The sequence below is a fragment of the Ostrinia furnacalis genome, unplaced genomic scaffold (assembly GCF_004193835.3).
Source record: "Ostrinia furnacalis isolate ACB-3 unplaced genomic scaffold, ASM419383v2 OfSCF4102, whole genome shotgun sequence".
NCBI lineage: Eukaryota > Metazoa > Arthropoda > Insecta > Lepidoptera > Crambidae > Ostrinia > Ostrinia furnacalis.
The window spans coordinates 877,139-889,508 of NW_021134341.1; the positions used below are offsets into that span (position 1 = coordinate 877,139).

General features: G+C 37.2%; 1 protein-coding gene across 1 annotated transcript in view; it reads left to right on the top strand.

The window, feature by feature from the left end:
• Positions 1–11,064, top strand: part of LOC114358712 (protein FAM49A) — a 34,005-nt gene extending 22,941 nt beyond the window's left edge. Inside the window, exons 2-3 of the mRNA XM_028312745.1 lie at positions 7,138–7,269; positions 10,767–11,064. Coding sequence (XP_028168546.1) covers positions 7,138–7,269; positions 10,767–11,048 — 414 coding nt within the window. The 3' untranslated portion in view covers positions 11,049–11,064. The remainder of the gene's footprint in view (positions 1–7,137; positions 7,270–10,766) is intronic.
• The last annotated feature ends 1,306 nt before the right edge of the window (positions 11,065–12,370 follow it).

Genomic DNA, 12,370 nt, shown 5'->3' on the forward strand with positions numbered 1-12,370 from the left:
TATTTTTTAGTAGGGAATTTAGTGCAAGAACCCCTCCACTTTGGTATAGAAGGCTCATTTTTGCAACAGTGGTTCTTTGGGTGCTCCTAAGTGGATTTCCGTCGGTAGACATCGGGAGCCCCCCCTGTGGTAGCAGGGGGAGGGGGGACAAGTTTCCTTCCGCCGCGCTTCACTTTAAGGCCCATATCTTCAAAACTATGGGTATTAGGGCAAGTGTGGTATCATTTTCGGATAATTAAAGGATGACGAATTCATTTCTAGAACAATTTTTTTGCCTTTTCATACAAAAAAATAGAAATATTGAGTAAAATTCACAAAAAGCAAAAAGTATTTTTTTAAATAAACGTCGTTTACTTTTAAACCACTAGAGATAATCTAATAAAAAAAATATGACCTGAAAGCTACATTTATCAGGATTATAAACATATAACATTGTATGGTACTTTTTTCGCAAAAAGTGGGTGAAAAAAATTTTTTCTTCAGGACACAGCGGGCGAATTTTATTGCGCATCGGAAAAAAAATTTTATTTTATCCATGAATTCATTCTATTTGGTTCATAAGCAAGCAAGGATTATTATTTTAGAATTTATTTAGAGTTGCTGGCACATCAATCTACCATAATTTGTATTTTTTCGTCAATTGATTTTGAACTCTATGTGTGAAACATAAGGTTGAAAATAGCTTAAATACATTTTAATATTGAAAATATCATAAGAAGAAAGCACTAAATAAAGAACTTTAATTTGTCTAAACGTCTTAATGATTATTGTTATTTTAATTAACACTTTTATTTCTACATACTATTGTACCAGTGATTTAACGGAAAGGTAAGTGTGAGGAAAATGAGGTTTCACAATCATAGTACGGGAGATATTTTTAGCACAAAGGTTACGGGTGTGACCGTTTTAGTTGTTTTTTTCAGACAGCACCAGTTTCTGCACTACTTCTTGCACTTACATCTCACCATTTCCAGACAAGCCTCGGCAGCTACGGGCAAACCGGTCCATGTAGGCTCCATATTGCTATCGGCTCTGGTCCACCCCCAACCAGTCGGGTAAAGGGAAGACTGAGTCGGTTGCTTGCAACTAATCCTATACGCGAACCCCTTGGATTGATCTAATAAGTAAGTGGATAGATCTTGAACAAGGGACGACTAGAAAAGAGCACCAAAATCCCAACAGAACAGCCTAATCTGGTTTACTGATAGCTCAAAGATGCAGTAGCNCACCTAATAGATAGGATTTTTTTTGATGATAGGGAATAAAAAAATGGAGCATATGGATCCTAATGGGTCGCTGTGGACTACGCTTAGACCTAGCTTAGCTTAGGCCCTACATAAGAGAACCCAGACAGCAGCAGCAGCTTTGTATCAGCCTTGGCTACTGGCAGTATATCAAGGGATTCGCGTATAGGATCAGGTGCAAGCAACCGACTCGAGTCTTCCCTTTACCCGACTGGTTGGCTTGGGGGTGGACCAGAGTCGATAGCAAGATGGAGCCTACATGGACCGGTTTGCCCGTAGCTGCCGAGGCTTGCCTGGAAATGGTGAGATGTAAGTGCAAGAAGTAGTGCAGAAACTGGTGCTGTCTGAAAAAAACAACTAAAACGGTCACACCCGTAACCTTTGTGCTAAAAATATCTCTCGTACTATGATTGTGAAACCTCATTTTCCTCACACTTACCTTTCCGTTAAATCACTGGTACAATAGTATGTAGAAATAAAAGTGTTAATTATTAAAATAATAATAATCATTAAGACGTTTAGACAAATTAAAGTTCTTTATTTAGTGCTTTCTTTTTATGATATTTTCAATATTAAAATGTATTTAAGCTATTTTCAACCTTATGTCTCACACATAGAGTTCAAAATCAATTGACGAAAAAATACAAATTATGGTAAATTGATGTGCCAGCAACTCTAAATAAATTCTAAAATAATAATCCTTGCTTGCTTATGAACCAAATAGTATGAATTCATGGATAAAATAAATATTTTTTTCCGATGCGCAATAAAATTCGCCCGCTGTGTCCTGAAGAAAAAAATTTTTTCACCCACTTTTTGCGAAAAAAGTACCATACAATGTTATATGTTTATAATCCTGATAAATGTAGCTTTCAGGTCATATTTTTTTTATTAGATTATCTCCAGTGGTTTAAAAGTAAACGACGTTTATTTAAAAAAATATTTTTTGGTTTTGTGAATTTGACTCAATATTTCTATTTTTTTGTATGAAAAGGCAAAAAGTTTGTTCTAGAAATGAATTCGCCATCCTTTAATTATCCGAAAATGATACCACACTTGGCCTAATACCCATAGTTTTGAAGATATGGGCCTTAAAGTGAAGCGCGGCGGAAGAAAACTTGCCCCCCCTCCCCCTGCTATCACAGGGGGGGCTCCCGATGTCTACCGACGGAAATCCACTCAGGAGCACCCAAAGAACCACTGTTGCAAAAATGAGCCTTCTATACCAAAGTGGAGGGGTCTCCATACAAATCATTGCACTAAATTCCCTACTATTTACTCAGGGCAGGAAACGTCGACACCTAACTAAAGACTTGCATCTTGTGCAGTTGCAATAGGTGATATTATGCAACAAAAACTAATAATCTGATGTGCTGGCTACTGTACGTTATGCGCAACTGCTCCTAATTTTCCTTCCTGCTATAAGTAACGCAATGAGTCCCTATTTGTTTGTAATAATCATAATTAATAATGTTGCTATACAGCCACAAGTACTTACTGTTTGTTTACATAATAAGTTCGTTCATTGTTTGAGACCCCGAAGTATCAACGAAACTGATTAAAATTTAACTGTGAAAATGGCGTCAAGATAAATCTTTAATAGGTATTCATCATCACGTAACAAGCACTAGGTTATAATGTTTCATTACATTTTTGGTCTATTCCACTTTGATCACCTGGGTTTGAGCACCTAGGTGATCAAAGGTCGCTTGGAGTCCCAAGCGACACTTTGGTGTCCTAATCACCCATGGATAAGAAGTCCACTTTGATTACCTAGGTGATGTTATCCATTATCGTATCGTAAATATCGTACCTACGCGTCTGCACTCTGGCAAGACCAAACTAAAAAACTCCTTGCTAGAAGGCAAACCACGAACGCTTCAGCTAACATTTCCATTTTCATTCACGTGTCAAAGTCAATGATAATGATTTCTGATAAGTCGGCGATAAAATGCATGATAAGCAATCGTCTACTCTGCTGTTTAAACAAATCACGTTGCATTCAGCACTTACTTTACCCGGCCCAGATTTGTAATCCATAGTTAAAACAACTAACTGTCAAATTCGATGACTTGATAGTTATGTAGTTTGATTTTTAGGATGCGTCGCACCACCTTATTTTTTAACCAGGACTATAACCATAACCGATGGTTAGACCAGTCTTAGGCTGGATTGCATCTTACTTTAACTTTAACAAACGTCAGAAACTCCATACAAAACACGCCGGTTATCGTTATAGTTACTGTTAAACTTAGGTGGTGCAACTCATCCTTAGTATAGTAACAAAATTTGACAATTGGTTTAGTTAACTACGCATCAAGAAAATTAATTAGCCTATTAATTGCGTTAAACTCGATCAAACGCGATGCAACTTGGAGCTAATCGTCCAAATAACAATCGCTTCCTGGCATTGTTCAACGTTAACTTGGCCTCGATTTTCACCAACAGCCGTGATGCCGATGCGACGTCCGAATGTCTCATTGTTTTATCATACGTAAGTCATAGGTCGCGTACGACCGGCTGTTCTATACAGGGTGTATAGAAATTAAAAGATGAAGTAAAGAAAACCTGACCTTAGTAGAACATACCCAAACTCGGCCCTACCCATATCATTAGGAGTTTTCCAGACTGAAATCAGAGTGCGTTTTTTTCACTGCTCAAGTATTACATTCCTATACTTGAAGATCACTGATTTTTTTGTACGTAGTAAATGTAAGCGAATTCGGTATATGAATTAGTATTTAAACGCTTCAAAAATACGTTTTCATGGAGTACTGTTTTACTATGGAAATCCAGGCCAAAACTCTACTGGAATAGTTTGAATGCTGTCTGTTCAGGAGATTGTCAAATTCCTTCTTTCATCCTATATGAAATGCTCGTCTAAACAGATAAATGCTAGGTGCACGTAATTGCTAATTGCCGTGCCGTGTTCAGTATCTCTAATTCTTAATTGACCCCAGACAACCTTTGGTTGTCTCCTGAGCCTAGCGTGTCGATCGATCGATGGACGATGAATTCGGTCTACGTGGATGACTTTTCGGCACGCGGGCTGTGACATTGACAAAGTTATTCTACCATCTTCCAGAATAGTTTTAATTTATTAGGAAAAAGTTTGAGTTTGCATTAGGTACTTTGCATATAATATAAGAGCAAAAGTAGGTACTTTTGATAGTTTAATATTTGTAATATCATAAGAATTTTAAAAAAATTAAGATACCATGCATAGTGTGCATACCTATCGAGGCAAATCTTTGCCGACGCAATCTGGCAAATCTTGCAAGCGGTGCAGGACCGGCCGTTGTGAAAATCCTTGGGGGAGCCCTTTGTCCAGCAGTGGATGTCTTTAATTTTAGCGTTAATGAGTTAAATTGCTTACTTTCTGTTTACTAAAGCTTTTCGAATTCAAAATAGATACAGTTTTGGGTCACGCATGATTCATAAAAATGTTTAAAGAAGAATTTTGTAGAGAACTCTTTTATTTCTTTGTCTAGATCATGCACTCGGATTACAGACATTGCTTAAAATGTTCCCAGAATAGTTTTCATCAAAACAATGTTCAGTGTTTCAAACATTTTTANGACATTTATCATACATGTCTGTTGTTAGCAACTGCATAGCACGATACGAACATTGTTCTGAAATTGTACATTTCTGTTTGACTTGTTATCTGATATCCTTGTAGTTTGATACCATCACGTCAGCTCTGAAAAATCGTACGATGTCACCGTCAATATTTGCGATGGCAAAATATTCATGCTCGTACGTTTCGTGGTATATTTTTCTCATTATTTTTTTTACCTATACTCGTACCATATTACTTTTTTCAAATGTGTGTGTGGAAAACAATTGAACACACATCGGCTTGACGTGCTCTCCATCCAAAGCATTTAATCTGCTATCTAGGAATTGGTTTATTCAATCCTGCAGTGTAAATAAGCCAAGCCTTATCAAACACCTGCTAAAAGTGATTTTACATTCCATTTCACTCTTTCAGCACTGAACCAGAACGTTTATTAAAGGTCTAAAACTTTATCCCTAATTAAATTGAAAATATGTCGCAGAAGTACACTTTACAAAGCTAGGTTTATTCATTTTGTTTGTAACCGCTTACATTCCAGCTAGATTGGCTCTGGTTGATCGATTCCATTTCTTTCCTCAATGAATATTGGAAAAATCCACTCCGAACTAGATTTCCAGTTTATTTCGCGCGGCTGCACATGTCAATTTCTGGGTTTTATTGACACGTGCTTTCATAAAGTTTATGAGGAAGAATTTTAATGAAAGTGAATGAATGTATTTACATCTATTTTTTATTTTTTCATTAATTCTTAGCATCCCAACTAATATTATAAATGCGAAAGTAACTCTGTCTGTCTGTCTGTCTGTCTGTCTGTTACGCTTTCCCGCTTAAACCTCGCAACCGATTTTGATGAAATTTGGCATAGAGATAGTTTGAGTCCCGGGAAAGAACATAGGATAGTTTTTATCCCGGTTTTTGAAACAGGGACGCGCGCGATAAAGTTTTTCTGTGACAGACAAAATTCCACGCGGGCGAAGCCGCGGGCGGAAAGCTAGTCAGTAAATAAATGCCGAAACATACATCCGCTTTTTATAAAGTTACATACCAAATTAATCTCACTTATGATGTGTTAAAAAGCAAATTGCTACTAGCAAAATTCCTGGTACCCGTATTGAGTCAATCATCGTTCATAGAACGTAAACCCATGAATATTTATGTTGCCATCATATTTCCTGCGTTTAAAACTTCGATGACGTACAGTCTATGCAAACTAAACATTTTGATCCAAAATAGAACGTATTACAACTAGTTAAGATTCTCCAGTGTTAGCTTGATGTGCTCTCATCCGTGTACTACACGTTCGCGAACAGATTGCGTTGTAAATATGCTGTTAATAGCCTTGAACCTTCGGATATTTTCGATCTGCCCTTCAGGGACCCTTTATCCCCTGCACCAATAGATCCATTATACTGGAAACAATGGCTACGCGATATGAACACAGTTTTCTTGATATTTATAGGGAGGATCGATTGCCTGCGTAATTTGTTTTTAACAGTGTCGCCTGCAGTAATTTCAAGCGTCTAACTTAAGTAAGCGGTTTAGATTTTTCATACAAAAGGATTTTCCCGCTAATTCCTGTTCCCGTGGGAATTCCTAAGTATACTATAACCTGCCCAAGAGTATGAAGAATAATTGTACTAAGTTTCGTTAAAATCCGTCGAGTAGTTTTTGTTTCTATAAGGAACATACAGACGGACAGACAGACAAAAATTTTACTGATTGCATTTTTGGCGTCAGTATCGTTCACTAATCACCCCCTGATAGTTATTTTGAAAATATATTTCATGTACAGAATTGACCTCTCTACAGATTTATTATAAGTATAGACTAGCTTTCCGCCCGCGGCTTCGCCCGCGTGGAATTTTGTCTGTCACAAAAACAATATCGCGCGCGTATTTGCTCACCGTTTAGACCTACCGGAGCTACCCTGGACTACGACAAACATTTTAAAACCAAAATCAGCTCAATCGGCCCAGCCGTTCTCGAGTTTTAATCAGACTAACGAACATCAATTCATTTTTATTTATATAGATAGATAGATATTTGTCAGGAATACAGTGAACACTAAAATTAAAATAAATAAGATCATACGAAGAAGAAAGGAAATAATAGCTTTAAAGCAAGCGTGTAAAGTAAACGTAAAAAAGTGTAACAAAAGATAAAAATGTAAACAATCTTCAAAAGGAAATTGCCAGCAACCGCTTCTATTACTCCTGTAGTTGATTTTTTTAGGAAGGGATCCTAAAAAAATCAATTCGGAAATCTTTTCAATTTTTTTCCTTGTTTAATGAAAACTTCATTTCTCGCCATCAGGTGGTGCCACGGTTGCTCGGATCGCTCGTAGGAGGGGCGATGAGTCCGACTCAACACTTGGAGCAGCAGCAGGCGCTCGTCAAGCAGTTCGCTGAGATCCTGGAGTTCGTGCTCAAGTTTGACGAACACAAAGTAAGTTCCAAGGAAAGATTAACTGGTCTAGTTCAGGCCTGATGTAAGTAATCAGTAAAGACTACATGAACTGAGAAATAGAGAGGAAATCTTTTTTATTTTGAAAAAAGGTCTAAAGGTGAGACACATGTCTCAAGACGCGATTTTTATATTAAAAGTCAAGTAAAATACAAGACTGATCATCACCATTTGAGATTGCGGCAGATGACCCACAGAGGATTAGTTGAACACAGAGCCTAAACCTCCGGTTCAGCTGCCGTTTTGATAGCTTCTGCATACCGCATAGAGTCGACTTGTAACAGTGAATCACTTAGAAACACGCGAGGATTCATTATACAACCACAACAAATACAATCATAAGAAACTCTAAATTATTAATAATTAAATAACAATGGAAAATAATTGGAAACATCGCAGCCCTGACGTGTCATGCGCGTGCGCTTAGCGGCGGAACCAATCGTTTTGGTCGCATCAACGTATCATTACGTCGTTACGGGTGGATATCCGCCCAGTATTGTGGTTGAGAGGATTACCTGGCCTCTTCAGTAAAGGTCATTCAGTTTTATGACTGTCCAGTACTGTCCTCTGGTGAGAATCATTCCATAAACAAAAGTTTGGAAAGAAAATGTATGGAAAACTATTTTTGTTATTTCTGTCTAACCCAGAAAGATCCACTACATTGCTCTCTATCTCCTCTAAGTCCGAATAATCGTTATTGAGGTAAAACCTAATCAGAAGAAATAATTTAACACGTCTTGTTTTGAGTTTTCCTCTTGTTTAAATACAGTTAAAGCACCGAATTTTACAATTAGTTTACAAATATCCAATTGTTTCAAATTCAAGATAATAATAATAATAAGTAAATAAATAAATCTTTGGACAATTTCACACAGCGCCAGCTAGCCCCAAAGTAAGCAACTCAATGCTTGTGTTATGGGTGCTAGCTTAACGGATATACTACTTATATACTTTTTTTATTAAATACATACATATATACAAGATGACTGAAGAATGACATTAGATCATCAAATTCTACGTAAGATACACCTAAACCTACGTTGTTTACTATTATTGTTCTACTACTTATAGTAAGTACGACTAATTGTCGAAAACAAACAAAACATTCAAACAAAAAATTGAATCAAATCGTGTTTTACACACTTCAGTTAGACAATTGTTTATTCATAGCTCTATGAGTACATTTCGATATGTTTTTCTGTAAAATAGTGCCAAGCTCTGAAACATGAATGGACCCAACCACGAATCAAACCTGAAACCTACTACTGTCAATCAAGACGTATTACCTACTAAACGAGCAGCATTGAGCCACTAATTGACGCTGAAAATATAAATGCATTGCATTGAAAAATATAAATGCATAAAAACTTAATGCACGTTGTATTAAAGAAGCGTCAGACAAATCAAAATATAAAGTTAATCCTAATACCAAACACAAAACGGACGCTCTGGAAAATCCCTCGATTCCAACAATTCCAATATTAATCCCGTTTATTTAAGCCTCATTTCTATTCGGAATACTGGAGTGTTTGAACTCTTCCAGGAATATACGAGGGTGTTTCCCCCGCGTTGAATATTTCACACGATCGATATGCTTGAATCGATCCTGGTATTAAACGATTGCGAAAGTCCAGTACATCAAGCTAAATACTGTAGCATCTTGTGCAGTTGTAAGGGCTGTTTTGCAATAAAATGGCTGAATTCCTCTGTATAATAATGAGGAAAGCGAAGAAATGGACGGATAAATTGAGTCGTCAACAAACGTTTTCCTATACAGATAATAGAAGGATACATTTGAATGTTATCGATAAATAGAAAATTGCCAGAAATACTCATTATTTCTGGCAATTATTATTAGCAAAATATTATTGTGAAGCATGTACGACGACTAGATAACGGATTGGAAAACTTTAATACATAATTTATTTTATTTATTTATTATTCATTATTGAGCAATTACATATTTGATCCAAATAGCGTCCTAAATCCTTTTTAGGTTTGTCTAGACACTATTGTTCTCTATACAAATAAAAACAAACGTTTTAGTATAAGCATTCACAACACTTTCAGATATACAAAATATTATTTTAGCGAGTGCGCACTACGATGACGAAAGACTCGACGTTCGATCATAAGATTATGCACGTGATAGATTACTCCTTCCTAGTAAAGAACGGCACAATTTTGACGGTCTTATTTAAAGGAAGCTCTCATCCAGATCCAGACAACCTAAACAAAAACCCAATACATGAGCTGTAAAGTATTTAGACTCCATCAGGACTCAAACCGGCAACAGCAGCTGACTTTGCACAACTACAAGGCCAGGTGGCTATCAAATACAATTAAATTAGTCATCAGAATGGTCCTATAAGGCGTCGAAGTACGAATCAAAAGGCATTGTGATAGAAAGCGGGCCTTGGCCTGACCTCCGTCAAGCTGACTCATCGAAACTCGCCTTTTCATCAATAGATGCGATAAAGAAATTTTCTATGTTAAGGTCACGTTCACGCCTAGGCATTAGTTTAAAAGATCAGTCAGTCTAAGTAATAGACTGTTAATAATGATAGATGAATATTTTTGTTGTTCACTGAGCGATTTTATTTTAAGTAGCTCGCCTAAAATACTATACATTTTTGTTGAATAATAGCATTTACGATTACATAAGATGGCACAGCCTTACGGGCCGTTTCTGTACATGGATTTTCAATAAATATGTCCCTCTTCTTAATTCAAACAAATGAAGAATATTTTTCTTGATTCAAACAAATGACGATCCGCTGACTAATGGATGGATGAAATGTCGTAAATACGTAATGTATCCCCCCATAATTGGGGCGTAGGGGAAATCCACTATCTCTATCAGTCTCCTCGACAAGTACAAGGGAAGGGCTCGCCGATACGTGATCTCCCATAACAATGGCGACCACTCATGCGATTTTGTTTCAGGGAAAACACAGCCATTTTGTCCCCTCGTGAAAAATTAAGACGCACCTACGTAATCCCTTTGAGGTTTCAACGTAATACGGATGTGGGGGTGAATGCCAGACTCGGAGAAAGCTTTTTACTGTAGGAAAAACCACCGTGTGTATCTCACAAACGTTGTCAGCTTGATTCTGTTAGGGGAAATATTTGTAACTCCTAAATGAAACGAAACAAATGAAAAAAACCTTTTTTTTCTACAGTTTCTTCAGGCTTTTAACCTTTACCATTCTGAACGTCCCACATAAAATATAATTTAAAACAATCTCTTCGTTTACTTTTGGTCTTAAAGTAGACCTTAACTTTAGATTCTAAAAGCAATAGTAGTATCAGATTTAGTATTGAGATAGTAGTAGTAGGTAGGTAGAACAGGTAATTTCGTTCTTTGAAGAATAAAAGTCAAATCTCTTCTTTGAATTTCAGCAGAAGCTCTAAACAGTTTTCCTGACCTTTAAATAGAAACTGCCATCAAATTCTTATAACAAACGTCTTCATTCCAGATGAAGACGCCAGCCATCCAGAACGACTTCAGCTACTACAGACGAAGCGTGTCCCGCGGGGGACTGATCAACGCCGACCTCCCACCAGGAGACGAGCCTCACATAAGCGCTGACGTAGCCAACAGAATGTCGCTCTTCTACGCACAAGCCACGCCGATGCTGAAGGTGCTTTCAGAAGCCACGAGCCAGTTCGTCAATGATAATCAGCAAGACCTGGAGAATACTACGGAAACGCTGAGCACGATGGCCAAAGTCTGCTTGAGGATGCTGGAGAACCCGTAAGTTTCTTAATTATTTTAGCATGTTACTTTCATCATATTGAGCCCTAGGCAAATTCAAATTCAAATTACTATTCAAATTATTGCAAGAGGTACTTTTTTATCGCTCTGAAATTCGAATCCCTTCACGGAGTGAAGTAACTTCATACAAAACAAAGTGATCCTAAGGGTTCAATTTTTTCCTTTTGAGGTATGGAATCCTAAAAAAACTGCGCCTTTCAAAATTACAACTGTCACGTTTTGCCACTTGTCTAGGGGGCAGGTCCAGTTCTCCCCTGCAGGAGTAGGACCATCTTTAATTTACAGAGGCAAATAGACGATTGTACTCAATAAATTGAAACCAGTAATAGTGACTAGGACTACTGAATTACTGAACTAGAAGTACTAGAACAGTCCATTAACTCAAATGAAAAAAATCCTTATTAGAGCAGTGGCAATATAGAGGCCACCATAACTGACTGGATTATGGCCGAATGATCCAAGAAAAACAATTAAAAAAACTCAAATTACAACACGCTTTTCTCGCTAAAGGGGTAAAAGTTTTTAGCGCGTCAGAACCTCAGAACTTTAGCAGCGACAAAGTAACATGTTTTAATATTCATCTCAAAAGTGTAAAGTTTTACCCTTTCTAGTTTGTTTAATTAACAAAACTTTGGTTAGAGTCGAGTCGTGTTATTTAGTCTGAAATGTTTATTTCATCATCATCATTTCAGCCATAGGACGTCCACTGCTGAACATAGGCCTCCCCTAATGCTTTCCACGTTCCCCTCTCCTAATGTTTATTTATTAAGATATTTTCCATTTCAAAGTTAAGACATAATAATATTTTACCAAACTATAGGTCGTTTATTTCAAAGAAATCTTAAATAATTATGTTTAACCTTTTACAAGTTTCGATACGTACCGGAAAGCGCAGCGTAGGATCCACAAGGTGGACTGACGACCTCATAAAGGTACGGGAAGGCGCTGGATACAGGCAGCCACCAACCGGCCATTGTGGAAATCGTTGGGGGAGGTCTATGTTCAGCAGTGGACGTCCTATGGCTGAAATGATGATGACAAGTTTCGATTAAAATCAGAACTGAACCTTTTTCCATAGTTACCCTATTTCAAGCTAAGTAAGTAAGTAAGTAAGCATTTATTTGTTTATATTATTATGCTACTAACATAAAGAAAAAAGAAAACATGTCATTTGCAAAATGAATTTATGTTTATTGCACGACGTCCTCACGAGATTCGTCCACTCTTCGTCAAGTAATTTTATGGCACCATGGGGCGACATTGTAGGATAAACTTATTACCCAGAAGTAGCGACACATAAACATT